The following is a 19764-nucleotide window of genomic DNA, read 5'->3' as shown; positions in this document are numbered from 1 at the left end:
TGCCTACAGGCATTCTAGAAACTCTCTTAACAGAGACCTGCTAGCTCCAGCCAAATGCAAACACCCACAGTACCAGGAGCCAAAAAGCACTCACCAGAAACGGCAGCTAGAAATTTCCTTTCACTAGCAATTGTTGCCAGCACTGGAAGGACCACAGTATCAGGCATTAATCCCTCTAGTTCCTCCAGTTGCTACAAATCCACACAAGGAATATGCAGGGAGGCTCCCAGCACACCTGACACACATCATCTTGTTCTTCCACAGCACCTGACTGCAGAGCAGTCTCTGTGGGAAAGCAGTTAGACCCACAACTCCCTAAATGAAGCCTTATGAAGTTTCTGGCGGCCATGCCTTTTCTGTGGAGGACAAAAGGTCCAAGATGTACAGCTTTCCCTTGAAGGGCAACTTCTGCCCTGCAGCACCTTCCACAAAAGAGGAAATGTCCTATTTGACAGAAGAAATCCCCAGTGGGTGGGAACCACACCGAAAGGAACAGTCATTCCCAGATGACTACCACGATGGTACTGCCAGCACTGTGTCCCTGCCTGTTGGATAGCTCTGCGTAATCAAGCCAACCCCTGGCACCCCCTTCATCCACTTTTGCCTCTCACTCACCCAAGGTAAAGTAGGACCTTATACCCCTCACCCACAACAGCCACTCTTCGGTGGCGACACTCCAACACCATGCCCCTGCACAAGCTCTTCAGTGACTCCCTTCACCCTCTCTGTCACAGTATCTTGGTCTGCTTCATCTTCTCCCCTCCCTTTGGAGGTCTTCATCTGAGGACTGGCAGAAACTGAGTTTGGTATCACTGGCTGGAGGGTGAAGGTTTCTGGCAGGACAAAACCAGTGGAGCAGGGCACCTTGCCCAGAGTGAGTTCACACTTGGCTCACCGCAGCTAGAAATAATCTCATCCCTGGCCAGAGTACCCCAACAGCCCAACAAAGCCCTTGGGAAGCAGCAAGTTTCCACGTGTTCGCCATTTTGAAACAGACTGCTTCGTATTTACGACCGTGTTCCCCAGCTGTCCCCACCCAGCCCTCCCTGCCCAGCACAGCTGCCTTCAAGTGCCCCTGCCAAGAAGCACTTGATGAGCAAGCACTGGCAAAGTGCAAAGTCTCCCTTTGTGTGGAGACAGGTGTGGCTGAGACTGACTCTTCCTCTGGAGATGCCCCTCCTGTACAGCAGCATTGTGAGCAGAGCTAGAGGGAAGACAGAGGTTTGAGCAAATGTGCCCACTCACTCCTCTTCCCACCACGCCCTTGCATCTGAGCTACTGCTCTCTCCACATCTCCCAAACCAGATGAAACATGCAGAAAGCTCACCTGGAAGCATAAACATGCTTAAGAAGCTGCAACTGCTTTTGGTTGCAATCAGAGTTTTCCTAAGGGAATTAAGTATTTTCTGTTGTGATAAACCCTGGCATAGATGTGGTCTAAACGGCTTTAAACAAAGTGTTCATTCTTTGCCATTGTTTAGCAGTTAAGAAGGTAACTTGCCCTTTTGATTTGTTTGTTGTTTTTTTTTTCACCTGTGCAGCCAAATTTTCATGTTTTCTTGGGGATAATACATATAAGTAGCAGAACTAACTCATCATCCACTGAAGGGTAAAGTTAAACTGAGGAGAATCACAGGTAAGCACATTGGGTAGCAAGAGAAACTCATCTGCTACAGAGCCAAGGAATCTGGCCAGGAAACAGGGCTCTGGGATGTACACAACACTTTCCATGATGAAGAAAAGAGCACTCAGCTGGGATGCAGACACCATACATGGCTCTCTCACTCTCCCTCATCTCTCAGAGACCTTTACAGGCTAGCTCAGGGAGCAGAGGTAACAGCACAACTTCCATTTACAGCAGCAACAAAGCTCAATTGCTTAGCATCAAATACATTGCAGGGAGAACTAGCGAGTGCCATGTCTGCCTGATCCAAAGGCCATGGAAAGCAGCAGTCCTTCCTCTGCTGTGAGCTGGCCTTCGTTAACCACTTCTGTAGGGTGGCAGAGCTGTTCTCAGTGCTGTAAACTGAAGTATGAATATTCTGTGTGAAACTTCTCTGGCCACTCAGCATTCTGCTCATGGAAGGAGAAAAGCAGGCTGTCCATCTGTGCAGCCAGATTCCACAAGGGTCCCTCTGACGGCCATAACACTGAAGGCCATGCACAGAATGCATAAGCAGAGCCCACCTGTGCTATCCTGAAGGGCAGGCCCTATGCCACAGTAACACACAGCCACTGAGAAGTCAAGCAGCCTGCCAAAGCAACCAGCTAATACATCAAACCACTCCTGTCTTCCCATTGACCTTGTAAGCCACCTAAGAGGATATGGGACAAGCTGCTGCTGTGAAGTCTGCCCTGCAGCCTCACCTTGCCTATCGACTATCCATGCTGGTGTGTTTCTGTAAGATTTCCCAGAAGCCCTAGATTGCTGGCATTCAGAGACCTACTTGAAAGCACTCCAGTCCGAGCAACAGACAGGTGATATATGGAGACTTACTTCAGTGGCATCCACTGTAGTGAGTGTTAATAGCCAAGACACAGACTTTTTAGCTGCCAACACTTCCCATCTTGGCTCCAATACATTAAAAAGCCATTTTCACTGTTACTTCCCACACCATGAGGATGACAAATCCAAGATTCAGCTGTATGAGAAACTAAAATCCCCTCTGTTTAAATGCATAACCCAGCCCTGTCAATGGGAGCTGTGCACTGAAGGTGCAGATCTCTTATTGTAGTGCTTCAAAGCAGCAGCAGATTTAGAAGACGAAAAAGAGCAGACAACCTCAGGTAAAAGCCTGAGGTCAGTCAGCTGCAGTACAGGGCTGGCCTGCAGCAAAGGCCTGACCTAGTCCTTACCAAAAGGGTATATGCATTGCCAACTGAGCAGGAAAGACAACGACAGGAAACCAGCACATGGAAAAAAACTCCAACGTTCTGCTTTACTGCCTAATAGGGAGCCAAGAGGTTCAACTGGCGCCAGGCCACACCACAAACATCCTATGACCAAGCTCTGCTCTCATGGAGTGAAGGAACAAGAGGAGGGAAGGCAATAGCGGGAGGGGAACAGGAAGCAAACTTTTTTTGTCTAATTATATTAATGCCAACGGTTTTGCTCACTTAAGCATCTTTTGGGTTGGCTGAAGAAGACTCTAGTTCTGTCTCTGGGACTTCAGTGACTCCATGGAGAAACCTGCACACTAGTCTCATGTGCTGAGGTTATAAATCAAGAGGCAAGTGTCTCCAGAGACTTCAATAAAACAGACTTCTGGCACAACTAGCACCAGACTGACGATCCTGCTGCTGACATGCCTATCTCACCATGCTACACCAACTCATCCCAACAGATCCAAGATCTGTGCAACATGCTTCATCCCCAAAATACCAGAGTTAGAGTAAATTATGTGCCTCTGTGAAAAGATGACTCTCTGTCTTTCTTGCCAAGGCCATATTATTCTAACCCATCAGCTGTCAAACATACTACACACATTCTTTCCCCTACACACACAGTGCACCTATGGCTTTTAGGGGACGAGAGGGTTTTACATTGCTGTACAAGATGTGTAAAGTCATGCTAAGCATGCTCCTCATGGCAGCCATCATATCTCCAACAGTCACATGTGGCCAGAAATCAGTTTTACGTTCTTACAAAGAGAAGAGTAAACTCTGCTGCTCTGTCCCCCAAACACCATTGCTTAAACTGCATAAATAAAATCCCACTTTAAAAAGAAACGTCATTAAAAAAAATCACATCAATACACCCACCAAGCCCCTGGGGCAGATGTAACACATCAAAGTGAGACAGATCAACTGTTTGTGTTACATTTTAACAGCTTCCCAACATTTCTCCAGACAGCTCTCCAGTCGCTTTTCTACAGTGACTGCTTTCTGCACCTCATCGTCAGAAAGATCAGAGCCGTCCTCTGCTAGCATAAATGCACTTTGAAGGACAGCCTACGGGTCAAGCACAACGGTGATAATCCACAAGCAGCTAGACAAAGCTCTCAGTCTCCCCCCAGCACAGTCGTGCAAGTTTTCACCATCTCTGTCACTGCTGCTTGTGCCAACTTGAGGAAGTCCAGGCCAAAGGCTTAAGTGGATCCCAGTGAGACAGCACAGACAAGCTTGCAGGCTCACAACCCGAGTGGCTCCTCACTGGATTAAAAATGCATGAGACACATTAACTTGTAGAACTGCACCTCTCACACATCACACATGATAAAAGCAAGCTGCTGACAGCAGTAGCAGCTAGGGGCGCATTCATTCACAGTGGTCACTTCAGTGGATAGTACCTGTCCTTCCCAGCACTGAGTCTCCACTGTAACGCATGTGGCTTCCAGAAGTATGATCTCAAGAGTTCATGAACACTTGTACTGCACATCTTTAATGGCCCACATTCTCACAGCTACCATACAGTCACATTTGAATTTGATAGCCAGACAACATCACCTCATACAGAAGCTTCCTTCTTAGGGGGCAATTTCTCACTGGACAGCCAGGAAAACTGAAGTTTCCAAAATGGCTTCTATTTAAAGACGTCCTAAGTGGCACCAGATGCCCCAAGCTATACCACTGAGCACTGTTAGGGAGGAAAGTAATGTTATCCTCTCTAGCCTTTGCACTTATGCATGGCAAAAACATCACTACCACATCACATGCACAAGAATTTAACCTGGTTGCCTGAAGCAGTCAGCAAGAAATTCCCCAGACAGACACATTTTACATCACTGGGCTGGTAGCTGGATTCCTTTGAGGTGTTTCACCCTCCCCTAGAGGATTAGAAGAAACAGTTCAATAAAGCTTGGAGAGCATTGTGTTCTCATGAGCTGATACTTGGGATACAGTATAGAACCTCCCAAAGAACACGCAATCTCCTTTTCAACCTGTGCAGGCTTTCTCCTTAGTTTCCCCTCTTAAACAGATTGCTGACTAGATGGGTAAGTCACTGCAAAGCACAGCTGCCTCATTCATCATGCACTAAGAGGTTACAATGAATAACAATGTTCTTGCAAAAAAAACCCCAAAATAACAAGCACACACCCTGACAAAACCTGATCACAGAAAGTATGAGGCAGCTCCTACACCCAAGGACAAATAAGTGATCTACAAAGCCCGATACTTCCAGAGCCCCCTACAGCAACTTTTAAGTTTAATGTTTTGAAGAGCAAGTATCTGACAACACACTACCTGTGTTAAACAACAACAGCTTAATCTGCAAGGGAAGAGATACCTGGTGACCTATATTCTCTGTCTGACTCTAAATGAGCAGCTGAGCAAGCACAAACTTCACCATTCAGTTTCTGTATCAACACTGATCAGTGCAAAATAAGGCACAGAGGATCTTCAGGTGTGTTAGGGCCAGCTCTCCGACAGCACACCCACACTGCAAAGACCACACAAGGACCATCCCTAGCCGTGGCCCATCAAGTACTACACAGTGTCACAGTGGGAGAAAAAAAGCACCCAATGCTCCACATTCACCAGCAACACATATTTATTTACCTCACATCTGGCTTTATGATGGCACTGAAAGAAATTCTAGCAAACTACAGGTGAGGTGCAATATCACATCCCCGTGGGTCCACAGCAGCTACCACAACTGTCACCTTCTGGAAATCCAGACACCCTTCTCAAAACAAATGTTGTGAGGACACTCAGTCCGAGAGAAAAGGTAGCTGTGGTTGTGACATGTAGATTTTGGCAGAGACATTAGTCACACACCACCCAATCCGAGTGTGCTGCCAGCAGGTTTGGAGGTCAGGCATTTCCATCAGGGACCTGGGCTCTGCTTAACAAGTACTTTCTTAACAACCCTGCCTCAAACCGAGAAACAACTAGCACAACAAAACTCAAATCATAACAAGTGCAGTAAGATCTGTTGGATGCAGACACAGCAGACCTGCAAGATCCATGGCTTTTCAGGTTATAGGATCACCCTTGTATTTATATGTACCTTTATACACGGTGCGTGGCACAGAACGGCAAGAGGAGTTCTGGGGGCCTGATATTTCCAACAGGGAATTTCTACAAGTTCATAAATAACTGTAGTTAATAAACACTTCTTAAAGGCAGAAAAGGTGCTCCCAAAGTCTGTGCTATCACTGCTCCAGCAGCACTGTAAATCTGAGCTATTAGAAGAAACTAATGAGATGAGTTCAGCAGTGCAAAGGGGAAAGTATTTTAATCCCCAGAAGAGACTCCCTGCTCCTGCAAAAAAGGCTGTGGAGAGACTTATATCAAGTGAGAAATGGATTAATTTGTTCTGCACATTGTAATTTCTGCTGCTTATGAATAGCAATGCTGCAATGAGCTCTTTAAAACCTTTGAGAGTCTCTTCTGATAGACACAAAAAGTAGACTTCATGTGGAAAGCTGCTTTCCAGCCAGGAACTGTCACCGTATCCCTACACTGTAAAACAGTAACTCCCCAGGAAGGGGCAGGTGGGAACAGGTGCGAGACCAGCATCTCTTCTATCATGTTCAAGATGCCAAGCTTCATCCTCCAAATATGAAATTCACTCTGCAGTTCTTCTATTTACCCATCTGAAGGCTGAGTGAAGGCTGTCGTATCTGTCTCAGTGTCATTAGGAAACCTGCAAGCCAGGTCCCAACAGCTCAGCAAATCTGTCCTCCCTATGCCGTGCCTGTTGAGGTGGTCACTAAAATCCAGCAGATCTTCCTGCTTCTGATGCCTGGCATGAGCTCTGCTGAGCATGTGCAGCCACGAGAAAGGGAGCTGGATTCAATTTATCTTTGAGCAACACCTCTAGACTGTCTGCTTTCCAAAGCTACACAAAGATACACACAACAGCACCAAGTCACAGCTATGCCCACAGGGCCAACACAGGGCCTCACTGAGCCAAGACACAAGCGGTTGGCAACAGCCATCAAGACACAGCCAATTCTCACACAAGCATTTGCTTACTAGATTACTGGCCATGCCAGCACTTTAGACATGCTGTCTCCTCTCCCAGAGAGTGCCCAAGCATGAAAGTTTCAAGCCTGCCCCACTGATTGGTCTAAAAATGTCAATAATTCAGTAGTACTTAAATCAGATAAATTCTCCAGCTTAGGTGAAGAAAAACCTCAAACATGAGTCAGACAGGCAAGTCTGAGCCTGAAGAGAGGAGTATTTGGGAGGCATGAATCTCTCCTGTTCACCTCAGTAAGATATTAACTAACAGTAATGAACATTTAACTTTAATTACTTCGATCATTTCATTTCACAGGTGAGGAGTGACTGTTTTACTACAACACATATCACAAGCTTATGCTTGGTGGACAACATTATCACCACACCTCTGAAGGAAGCAAGCCCCAACACTCTAACAGTGCTTTTGGTCACCCTCAGACCACAGGGAGATGAACAAGATCGGTACACCCAAGAGGGATCCAGTCATCCATCTCTCTGAAAAGGCATTAACCTGATGGGCTGCAGCAGGGAAAAACCACTACTCCCAGACCAGACCATCCTACCTACAGACACCAGAAGGGTGGCTCATAGTAAAACTTGCACACTCTGCTGAAGGGAACAGCTTCAGCTGTTCACTGGCAGGAAAAGAAACAATCAAGTGATCTTAAAATCAGAGGAGGACTATATAGAATCAGGTTGGCAGGGACCTCAAGGATCATCTAGTTCCAACCCCCCTGCCATGGGCAGGGACACCTCACACTAGATCAGGTTCCCCAGAGCCACATCCAGCCTGGCCTTAAAAACCTCCAGGGATGAGGCTTCCACCACCTCCCTGGGCAACCTGTGCCAGTGTCTCACCACCCTCACAGTGAGGAATTTCTTCCTAACATCCAATCTGAATCTATCCACTTTTAGTTTTGCTCCATTCCCCCTAGTCCTATCACTACCTGACACCCTAAAAAGTCCCTCACCGGATTTCTCTTTTATAGAGCCCTCCCATCCAGCAGGCTGAAGAGTGACACCCAGCACATCTAATGCAACTGGAAGAGGTCTATCAAAATAAATTGGCTTGGATTATTTTGAAGCAGATGCGTTAATTCTTTAAAACTCCCTCTTAAGAGGCTTCTCCCCTCCACACAAGTAACCCAACTTAATAGAGTAGCTCTCTGTCCCCCTCTTGTGATACGACCATGAGAACTTAAAACCTCCTGGAAGGTGGCAACACTAACAGAGCATGGCCTTCACATTACGGGTGGGGTTTGAGACTTCTTTCTACTACAAATGCTCAGCTCCTGTTTCTGAAGCAAGACAGTGTCCCACTACATGCAAGATATTTCACTTCACCCTGCACCATGAAAGGCAAAAAGCCCCATGACATGGCAATCACTTCCCCTCAGCCTGTGAGCAATACTGCCCAGCTCGCTCTGGCTCCACTGGCTCTTTCTAGATGTACTGGCCAGATATAGGCGTAGGCCTTTTGAAAAGGAAGAAACTTCCCTCCTCAAAGGAGTAGAGTCTGGTCTTCCTGTAAGGAATCCAGCACTCACATCCCAGACCATGATTACAGCCCGTGCTTTCCCATTTGTTGAAATGGAAGCTCACATAGCATCGATTCCTTCTCCCTTGAATGCCCTTGTTTGTGTATTTTAGTTCTCATGTTGTCTACTCTCACCACCCAAGTCCTTCCAAGGGAGGAAGCCACTGACAGCAGCTCTAAGCCGTCACCTTCAGTTAACTCATCAGACTCCAGGGGAATACTTCTCACTAGCACTATTTCAGACAGCTATGAGCAGCAGAACCTGAAAGCCCTTCACAGTGAAGCAGAGAAGGGGGTAAGGAGCTAAGATTAAATGTCAAGAAGTTTTCTCACCTCCCAGCTGCTCCCAGTTCCTTACAGGAAGCCCCACACCTCGAGCTACATAGTATCTATTAATATATCATCCCCGCTAGCTCAGGAGGTGCGGGGATTGTCCTGCCTGCTCGCAGCTCAGGCAGGCAAGACTCGAAGCAAAAGGTGAGCAGGGAGCAGGCAAGTAACTGGCCGGGCAGAGGCGGCAGGCGGCTGCAACCCGAGGCCCCTGCCCCGCTACCATGAGCGGTGCTTCACATGCTGCTGTATTGTTGCCTGATGAAGTGACTAAGACGGAAACGTTTCGGGGATTAGGATTCCTGAGTGATCTAATACAGGATGCTTTTGGTTGAAAGGAGGAGGGAAAAAAAAACACACCACACATAAGGAGAGAACGGCGAGGCTGGAGCTCCTCCTGAGCTCCGCTCCCCTCCCCGCCGCCGCCCTTTCAGTTTAAAAAAAAAGGGCTGAATGTTACCATTTTTGGACATGAGCTCGGCGCAAGCCCTGCCCTAAACCACACCATTCAAACGAAGAGCCAGTGACCGTCCCGCTGCCGGGCCGGCGGGGCCGGGGCGCAGGCAGTGGGGCGGCGGGCGCGGGCGAGGGGGGGGGGGGGGGGGGGGGCCGCCACCTACCCCGAGGGTTTCCGCTCCTCCCGGGCGCACCTGCGGACCGGTTACCTCTGACATCTGTTGCTGCGGGGGGACCCGCCGCGGCACCTCCCTGCCCGCCCCGCCATCACCTGCCCGCTCCACCCGCCCCCGCGGCCCCCGCCGGCCCGGCTCTCATCTCCTCGCCACGCTGCGCAGCGCCAGCCCCCAGACGGGCGCGCACTAAGGGGCAACGGGGCCGCGTCCGAAGGCCGGCCGTGTGCATGTGCGAGGGGAGGGGAGCGGAGCGGAACATACTCACCTTTCTCTGCTGCTTCTCCCAGGCCGGGTCGAGGAGCAAATCCCGGTCCCAATCCTCTTCCGGCTGCATGTAGTCGTTGGTCTGCTGCGGGTCGTAGTGATCCATGGCTGCTGCTCCTGCTGCTTGCTGCGGCGGCTGCCCGTCCCTGTCCTGTCCTGCGTCCGTCCGTCCGTCCGGCGTGCCGGTGGCTGCCCTCTGTGCCCGGCCCCGCGGCCGCTCAGCCCGAGCAGGCGGCGCTGGCGCCCGCTCCCACTTCTCCGCCTCGGCCGCGCGCAGCACGGTGGGGGCGGGACGTAGCGCCCCGCCCCTGCCTGCGGCCCGCCTCCATACCGCTCATTGGCTGGACCCCGCTGACGACCCCGCATTTCCCAGCATCAGCCCATCGCTCATTGTGTGTTCCGCGCGTCCGTCTCAATTCTCGTCCGCCGCGATAGGCGACCTGCGACTGCTCCGCACCGCCCTCAGCACCGCCCGACACCCTCCCCGGCGGCTGCTGAGGGCGGGCGGGCGCGCGGGGGCTATAGCCGGAGGCCCGGGCCGGGCAGGGCAAGGGCGGTGTCGAGTATCTAAGTGCTGCTTTCGGGGCGTTTTTCGCTAGTGGCTCTGTGGCGGGAGGGTGTGGGCGAGCGGGTGACTCGCAGACACGGTTGAGCGGTGCGCGGGGTGGCCGAGCAGCGCGGGTCAGGCCAGCGTGTGGTCACAGAAAGATGCCTTCGTGCGGTGGTCGCCAGTTTTGGCCCCGAAGTGTGGATGCTTGATCATATCCTGCCACCACCCTATCGAGACACAGCTTCTTCGTGTGGTCATGCAGCTGTGCCTGCACGAAGGGTGCCAAAAATTAGCTGCGTTCTCCCGTTCCTGACTGGTGGCTACTGCTCAGGGTTAGGATGGCAGCACTGGCGGCCGAGGCTTGCCAGCCTGAGTCAACAGCTGCGGCCATGCAGTGGATGCCAGAGCTGCCCAGCCTGGCTCGCCTTGCATCCAGGCCTCTTGGGCACAGCTGCCGCTCTCTGCCCACAATATCCTGTTTAACAAGAAAACCCTGAACTAACGTGCATCTGGCTCATCTAGCAGCTTCCTAGGAGAGAAACACAAACCCTTAAGGAGCATTGTGATACACAAATGGGTTTCAGTCCATTAATAGCTGAGAAGAAAAAAAATGACCTAAGCATTATGAGTTTCCTCTGGCAGTCTCCTTGAGAAGCAGGATGGTATCTTGCACAAAAGTGAGAGGAAACCCAAAGAAGTGCTGCTCCCCACCATCATCCAGGGCAGAGTGAGCTCGTATCACAGTTCATCCAGATCAGAGGAAATTGAGAGTTTGTGGCCTGTGAGTGATGCTGAGAGCAGACTGGAAAGTTGCTGCAAAGCCTCAGGGTGAATTGAGCAACAGTGCTCAATATCAGGCAGGATTTGGCCCCAAATTACACCAGCGAGCTCCTCTTCCAGAAGAGGAATATGTTCTTTTCTGCTTCTTGCAGACACTGGAAATGAAATTGGATAAGTTCTTTCACTTCCAGCATAAATAACTGTGCAGACCATAATAGAAAAATGGTCTGTGTGGTACCGTGTCTTCATATGTCAGACGATGTTCCTTGTGTATGCTCTCAGCCGTTATAAACACAAATACAATTATGAGAGTTGTTCTGCACTGTTCAGAGATTTGCATCATTTGGGGGTCCAAAGATTATTCAAATACATAGGTACCATAATACCCATGATTTTCAAAAGCAATGCAAGATGCCTCCATTTTGAGACCCTCAGCATCCTCCCAAGCATCAAGCAAGCCAGATCTGAGGAATCTAGGTCTACCAGGCACTTTGGAACTCCTCCTGGATGTTCTTCATGATGAAGTATTTGGGAACACAAAATAGTCCTATCACTCTGAAGAGACAGTAATGGACTTGAAAGAAACTTCCCCTACCATTCTGCACTGCAGGGAGATACAGGTGAGAAGTGATGTATTTTGAGGAGCAAAATGGAGGGATATACATTAGGGGAATCTATTAATCATCAGGCTTTGAAAAGAAAAGGCCAAATTTTATTTATTCGAATCATTTGATGAACACTCAGTAACAGAAATGATGAACTAACAGCTACAGCCTGCTGACATGAATAGTTTAGAAACAACATATGTTCCTGAAAGTTTTCTTTGTTTTTTTTTTTTTCTTGTTTATCAAGACACTTCCAAATTGTGAAATCTGGAATAACATGGGAATTGGTGAGATCCGAGGAAACAAAGGGAGGAGGGAAGCAAAGACATTCCTTGAGAGAACTCTTAGGCTTTGGACCTTAAGGCAGGGGGTCCTATTGTCTCTTCCCTGCCCTTGCACTTTAAGAGGCCATTATTGAAAGCCACTTTTCACACCTCCCTAAATGTGGTGAAAGATCTCAGCTGTAGTTCTGTGAGTGAGGAATTTCAGCATTTTCCAGGAGATGCTCAGCACTGGGGAGATCCAGCCTCTAAGATGTGGCAAGCTTCTGAGAGGCTGAATCATGTAGGTGCTGCCCCTTTGGTTTCTTGGAGTTGAGTTACAATGCAACTATCCCCATAGTCATAAGTTTTTATTCTTAGCTGCTTCTTATACACATAGTGATCTCTCTTACAGAGACTGGTGGTATTGTAAGTAGGAAAACATTAGTAATTGCCAATATCCTGTTTGTTTACCTGTTCTTGCACAGGCCAGAGGATGGATTAGATGATTTAATGTACAACAGCAGTGCAATAAAAGGCAATAATGGAGAGGTTTCTAGTGTATTAGACCCTCTCTCCTAACTGTTCCTGCCATTTGTGTTTCTAGTTCTTGTATGGGTTTCTGGGGAATATCTCAATCTGTCTCTCCTAACCCCATCCCGACTCTCGGTTTTGCTCAGACCCCTCGATAAAAGCAAGTCAGTGTCCTTGGCCAAAGTTTTGTGAACTTACAGGCAGCAGTGGGGGGTTGGAGGAAGATTGGTTCTAAACCTGAGATAGTTCCTGGATCCAGGTGACCCTTGCGCTTGTAAAGAATTGTACAAGCACCATGAAGGGGAAAAGATGATCTTGCAATGGGGGAGGAAGGCACAGCAGCAACAGAGGCTACAGAAGCCAGTGCTGCTGACGGGAGAGATGCCTGTAACTACAGCAATCCTCTGTTTTCTCTTAGTCTCCTAGAGTTCTCTTCTCCTTTTCTTACAAGGTGGCTGCTGATTTCCTTGGGCGTTATTCAGACCTTGCCAGACCAAGTGGGTTTCAAGTGTGTCCTTCCTATCTGATGGAAAGATGGCTTTTTGTGGGACAGGGGGCAGAGCCACCGTGGGAACAGCTGGACCTACATCCCACTTCTTCAGCTTGCGACAGATGAAAATAGGAAGCAGCCTGAGAGCACTGGGGGTATTTCTGGTTACTGTTTGCTGCTCTTTCTCTTTGTGCTTAGCATATTAGCTACAGGTCACAAGCTTCCCTGGGGAGATATCTGTTTTCTTGCCAAAAACATCCCCAGGCTTCTCTAATGAGGCCCAGCAGGTGAGCTCAGTCACTCTACAACAATGGACAAGGCTGTGTTGAAGTGGCCCTTGACTTTTGTTTTAGGAAGTCCCACAGTGAAGTTTCAGTGCTTACATTTTGCAGATACACAAACTTTGTAGCTATGGGATTTAGCACTTAAATTTGGACTGCACATTGGGCTCTTAAGCTAAGGAATGCAATGAGTTACTGTCTTTCATTATTTCCACTTCCCCGGTCCAGGACACACTACCAACAAGAAAACTCAACACCTCTGAAATGCAGACATTAATCTGGTGGAGTTCAATGGGGTATACCAAGATCCATGGGAGACTGAGGAGGGAGCTTGTTCCCAGACATTAAGTAAAAGTTAGGCTTTTAAGAAATGCTATGGAGTAAATGTCATGGTCATCCAGGGGTGGCTGGAAGAGAGGGGAAAAAAACCCCAAATCCAGGAACATCCAAGACAGGGATGCTGTGTTTGGAGGAGGGGAAAAGGGGACCTGAATGAAACTCCCAAGCACAAAACATTATTTCTGTCCTTCGGGGCCTCTTCACCTGAGATGTATTCATCTTCTTTCTTGTCCTTACCATCCAGACTCCTCTTTCTTTTTAATTCCCATCCCATTTACCTAAACTTCCAAAACTGATTCCCTAGCCCTGCTCCCTGGAAGTAATGTGACTTCGGGGTGACATGACTTCAGGGTCACAAGCACCCAAGGAAGGTGTTCTCTCCTCCTTCTGATGGCTGGGAGGCAGCTGTGCTTGATCAGAGCATGGGCTTTAAGGCCAAAGTGACTTACAGAGCTGTCTTCAGACAGTAAGCATTTGCTAATATTATTGTAAGTGTGGCATTTTTAAGATTATGATTCTATTTTTTCTCCTTGTAAAAGCTTTGATTTTGCTTTTCTAGCAGAATATACCCTAGATTGCTCCCTTTGCTTTCACAGTGTCACTCGAGCATCAATAAAAGCAGGAATTATACCTCTGGTCCCATATTCCTGTTGCCACCTGTCATTCAGGTCTTTGTGGGCTTGTTTGCTGAGCCTTTTCCTTTCCTGTGTCATTCTTTAAAGGACATCCCATTTTACAGTCCTGGCACAGTACCTTTGTCTGGCCCAGTGACCAGAGATGCTCGACAACAGCATTTCCCATGTTCCTACAAAAGAAAGGGAATGGATTAAAACACACTTCCAACTGAAGACTGTAAGGACACAAATGCCTGGCAAGTGGTATATTCATGTACTAACCACAGGCTTGATCCAGGCCGTGCTCTGTGTAGTCTTTTCTGATGAAGGCAGCTGAAGGGGAAAAGGCTGTAACAGATACCCAGCTCCACAAGCAGAGCTATGCAAGGCAGAACCAACCCATGCCTTCCACATGAGCAAAGCAGCGAGAAAGCAGGGGAGCTTGGTTACTTCTGGAGAGCATGGATGAAGTGCAGGATGGTACATTCCTGGTACTTCCATGGGGAAGACTCAGGTCTGAGTCTCTTGTTCTCACTCTTTGGCTGAGAGAAGCTTGCCAGATGATCTGCCCATGGCTTGTAGATGCAAAAGGCAAAGTCTGATGCTTCTCTTGCTTCCCAGGCACTGAAAAACAAAGTGTGACAAGCTTTGGAGTCAAGTGTTGAAGTCTTTCTGGAATGGGAATGATGGCAAGATGGTAGTAAGAAGGCAAGCACAGGAATTAGCCTCTTTCCAGCTCCACCCATGCCCTCACAGAAAAATCTCTTTATATGAGTCAATGAACTCTCAGACCTGTCATTATTTAGCTCCAGCTTAAAAACTTGACTTGAAATCCCTTCCCTTTGATGTTCTCCATAATTGCAAGTCTGCAATTTTCTAACACAGTGCTTGGAAAAAAACAGCCCTCCCCCATCTCCATGCACATCACTTGTACGGTGGTATCCTCAGGCTGTTTTCAAGCAGAGCCCCTGTCTGGCCACAGCTTGGAACGGCTTTCCGGAGAGAGAGCCAACAAACATTTCACTTCTTCTGAGCAGGGCAGCTTGCTCATTGTACTTCAGCAACATGCTTCACTGGCTTCTACCCTGTGTGGCTCTGCCACTAACCTGCAAGTCTAATGCTGACCAGTCATTGCTATGCTATTGATCACTGCTCTGGGACATGCTGGGTCTGCTAGTTTCAGCTAGTACAGGTAAAGCACACAACAGTAGGCTGCAGTAGTTGTAACTGTGTGACAGCAATCTGTGCCTGACCAAAACCATCACTACATTCAGGTATGTTCAGAGGAAAGCACTTTGGGGATGCTTGCTCAGGCTTTCACATTATTGTCTCAGTGGTCTGTAGCTAATTGGAGACCCCATGCTCCATCCACTCATGGTGTAGTTTTGCACAAGAGAAGCATCTCTTGGGGCAGGTCTGCAGGATATGTGAAGCAGCCATGGGTCTGCTCCAGTGTACACTAGTCCTGCCAAGGATAATGCATCAGAAATGGATTACCAGAGAGCTCAGCACTCTGGTCATGTGGCCCTTTCATCACCGACAGGCTGCTTATGCAGCAGCTGCAGAGAGCCGGTGCAAGAACCGATCATGCATGAAGCTCAGTTGCTCACAATTTTTGTTCCCTGCGTGATGCAGACCCAGGATGATCACAGAGAAGGAACCACGGAGGGTGATGGATGGTGGAGATCTGATACAATGCAAAATGCGATACAAGCAGGCCAAGTGGCTACTGCAGTCTTTGATTCTAGGTGGAGGAGTTCATGGTGCAAAAGGGCAAACTTCACACTGCATTGCTTTTAAGGCTATGTCAGTTACACACAGAGAGCAAACAGAACAGACATCAGCAGATCTGGAGCAGGGTGAGCAGCCAGGGAACGCTGCGTAACTGCAGCAGCATAGCACAGTACATGTGCTCTGCAGGCCGATGTAATGGCAGAGCTGCAGCTCTCTATGGCCTTCCCCAGGAAATCCACGCCCAGAAGTTCACAAGCACAGCAGTGTCACTTGTGGAAAATGGGAACAAAAGCTTCTGTTTCCCTCAGAATTTGTAAGGCTGTAGATGGAGTGCTGGGTCTGGGTGCCAGTTTTTAAGAAAGATACACATCAGTTGGAGAGAGTCCCAAGGAGAAGTAACAAGAGGGCGCAGAGGTCTAGAAAACCTGACCTTAAAGGGAAGACTGAAAGAAGTAGTTTTGTTTAGTCTAGGGAAGAAAAAAAAATGAAGTGAGACACAGTAGCAGACCTCAAGCATGTAAAATTTTAATGCAGAAGGAAAACAGTACATCATTTGCTGTAACTGGCAGAGAATCTGCAAAAGGGCAGGATAGCAAAGCACTTGAGTAGGCCCAAAGGAAGTTGATGAATCTCCACTGCTGAAGGCTTTAAAGTTCAAGCAGGACAGCGATAAGAAAGGCTAAACTTCAAGGACAACCAATCTTACCACGAGCCAGGATGACAAAGCCTGTGTCATCTTTGGGGATCCCCTCCAGCTCTGTTTCACAGCCCTGCAACAGTCAGCTTTAGAGGGTAAGACAAGTACCATGAAGCAACATGTACATGGCTCTGAAGAGACTGACAATGGAAGAAAAGCATTTACAGCTGCAGAGTTGTAAAAAATACCTAAAATCAGACACATGGAACCTGACCTAGACAGTCCCATCCAATGTTCATGTGTAAAGAACATTACAGCATGCCTGCAGCAGGAACTTGACTCAGCTGAGAGGTGACTAAGGTGAAAGGAGCAAAGTACAACCACACATTTAGGTACGCTTGCAAGGACAAAAGCCACTCTAAACCCACATGCAGCTTTCTCATAAAGGAAATGGCAGTTCTCTTTTGTGTTACAGCTATCAACAAAATTCATCATTAGTACTCCAAATGCTGAGAAGAGATACTTTACTCCTGGCTTTGGCTTTCAAATGCACCTCTGATGGCCTCTTTATCTCCTCATGCTCTTAGCATTGCTTATTTCAGTAGTGAGATAGGTCACAGTGACACTGGACTCCAAACTACATTCACAGTCCCTGCTTGGGTGTGTGGCTGTGATGACAGCTCTTACAATTAGGAGGAAGGTGGTGGGTTAATTCTTCTCTGTTAGCTATGGTCTTCAGGATGCTAATTGAGGCTCCTGTAACATCATTTAGTGCTGGGAGTGCAGGGGGATCTGGGCAAAAGAGCTGAGCTGCTGTTTTGGTGTTTCCCGTACTATGCCAAGCCACCTACCTCCACCAGCAGCCAAGACAGCACATCTTAGCACAGTGTGGTGTGGAGGAAGAGCTCACTGATTCCAGAAAAGTAGTTGGTACAGCTGAAAAACACAACAGTCTTCCAAGCACAGCAGCCTTTCCTCAGCACAGAGTGGCCCAGCAGTGAGTGGGGAATGTGATCCTGAGTCAGTAAGGTTGTGATCTAAATTTAGACTTGTCATGGTAGGGCCAAACAGCCCCAGCACAAACCCACACAGACCCTAAAGTGTCTAGACATGGGCCCCCTCTCCCCACTCCTTCCTGCAGAAAGTCAGGGTAATGCAGGAAAAAGAACAAAGAGGACAGGACCATGCACATCTGCTAAACCTGTATCTGGGGTGAGGGGGTGTGTGCTGACCCCAGCCTGGCAGAACCCCTACAAACATTTAGCCAGAGTGCCCCTTCCTTAAAGGCACAGCCTCAAACGGTCACAATTGGGTAACTAGGTGCTGGTATAGACTAGACTAGAATAGGTTTCAGTTGCCCTATTGGCCCAATCGAATCTCAGGCAAGATTTATATACAGGCTGATTTCTGGTCACCTGTGCCTTGCTCAAGCTTTGCCTTCTTGAATCTGCTTGGACCTTGTCTGGCATGAAGTGGCCTTGAGTTGCATAGCATTGAGTTGCCTGGTCCAAACCCTGGGGTAAAGCCACATGCCTACATACTGCAAGCTATAAGAGAATACGATAGGATAGGATAGGATGGGATGGGATGGGATGGGATGGGATAAACCAGGTTGGAAAAGACCTTTGAGATCATCGAGTTCAACCTATCATCCAACACCATCTAATCAACTAAACCATGGCACCAAGCACCCCATCCAGTCTCCTCCTAAACACCTCCAGTGATGGTGACCCCACCACCTCCTCGGGCAGCCCATTCCAATGGGCAATCACTCTCTCTGTGTAGAACTTCTTCCTAACCTCCAGCCTAAACCTCCCCTGGCGCAGCCTGAGACTGTGTCCTCTTGTTCTGGTGCTGGTTGCCTGGGAGAAGAGACCAACCTCCACCTGGCTACAGCCTCCCTTCAGGTAGTTGTAGACAGCAATAAGGTCTCCCCTGAGTCTCCTCTTCTCCAGGTGAAGCAACCCCAGCGCTCCCTCAGCCTCTCCTCACAGGGTTTGTGTTCCAAACCCCTCACCAACTTTGTTGCCCTTCTCTGGACACGTTCCAGCAACTCAACATCGTTCCTAAATTGAGGGGCCCAGAACTGGACACAGTACTCAAGGTGTGGCCTAACCAGTGCAAGACCCTTATGCTCAGCCTAAAACCACCACACCATTAACTTGCGTTCCCAAAGTACTCTTGCTGGAGCCTAAAGCTCATCCATCTTACAAGCAGGGATGGGTAAGGGGTTGAAGAAGCCCCCTCATTCCACTTCTCTGGAAGGTGGAGGGAGCACCTGGGTGCCCAGAAGCGTGCCTGCCTCCTCAGAGCAAATTTAGCTCTCATGTTCCACATACAAAACCTGCTGCATAGCAAAGGCTATGGATTATGCACCAAAAAAATCTCATGCTTATTTTATTTTTTTGCTAACTGGCCCAATTTCCTTGGTGTTTCTTCTCTGTATAGTAGGAGCAACTGTGCACAGCTACCTCAAATCAAACTGCAGTGCCAAGTTACCTCCTGCATCAGAAGGCCTCTCTGGGAAGAAGCAGCAAACCTCATACCATCATATTTGCAGTATCCGCACTGCTGGAAATGTGACACTTGTGGATGTATTCCTCCAGTGCCACAAAAGAGAGCAGCAAGGAAACTAGACAAGCTGCTTCCTTTAATCTCTTCCCTAGTAGGACTTCCCCCTCCTCCCCATCTTTTCACATAATGTACACCTGTGATTTTGCTCCTAAGAGAAGGCTCTAAACCAGCAGTGCAAGTCCTGGGCTCTGGTATAGTGCTTTGCCTCCTTTTTTTTGTTGTTTGGGCTTGGTTTTTTTGATGAGCCATTACTGCATGCTCATGCCCTCCAAGCCTACCACAAAACTAGTTTTGGAACACAGCAGGTAAAAAGGGATATGAGAAGCACACACAGTGGTACTTCCAGACCAAGGCAAGGAGGCTCTTGGGGCAACCTACCCAGCACCACATTCAGACTGGGCTGCTGGCTGTATGCATCCCCCACACCTCTGCTCTCTTGGCTCAGTAGTTAGGAACAATGCTCAGAAGTCATCTTCACTGTTTAGAGAGTTTATCCCACAAGCAAATAGGGAAGATAAAGGGGCTGAGGAATAATAAATAAGATGAAGTGGTGGGAGCGACCTCACATTAAGCCTGAAGTTCACCTGTCAAGACACAACTCTCTCATGTTCTTTGTTGGACCAGCAAATTAACCCCTGTGAGTACATGTTTCTTTCCTGACCTCTAGGAGATCAGCAAAATCCCTCTCTTTATC

General features: G+C 48.4%; 1 protein-coding gene across 5 annotated transcripts in view; it reads right to left on the bottom strand.

The window, feature by feature from the left end:
* The window catches only part of ACTN1 (actinin alpha 1), a 92879-nt gene extending 82916 nt beyond the window's left edge, over positions 1 to 9963 (bottom strand). For all 5 annotated transcript variants that reach the window (XM_054161598.1, XM_054161593.1, XM_054161596.1 and 2 more), the window contains exon 1: positions 9674 to 9963. In XM_054161598.1, the coding sequence (XP_054017573.1) occupies positions 9674 to 9778 (105 nt within the window). In that variant the 5' untranslated portion in view covers positions 9779 to 9963. The remainder of the gene's footprint in view (positions 1 to 9673) is intronic.
* Positions 9964 to 19764: the final 9801 nt, after the last annotated feature.

This window comes from Dryobates pubescens, chromosome 5 (assembly GCF_014839835.1).
Source record: "Dryobates pubescens isolate bDryPub1 chromosome 5, bDryPub1.pri, whole genome shotgun sequence".
Classification (NCBI taxonomy): Eukaryota; Metazoa; Chordata; class Aves; order Piciformes; family Picidae; genus Dryobates; species Dryobates pubescens.
This window is presented reverse-complemented; position numbering and strand designations above follow the sequence as displayed.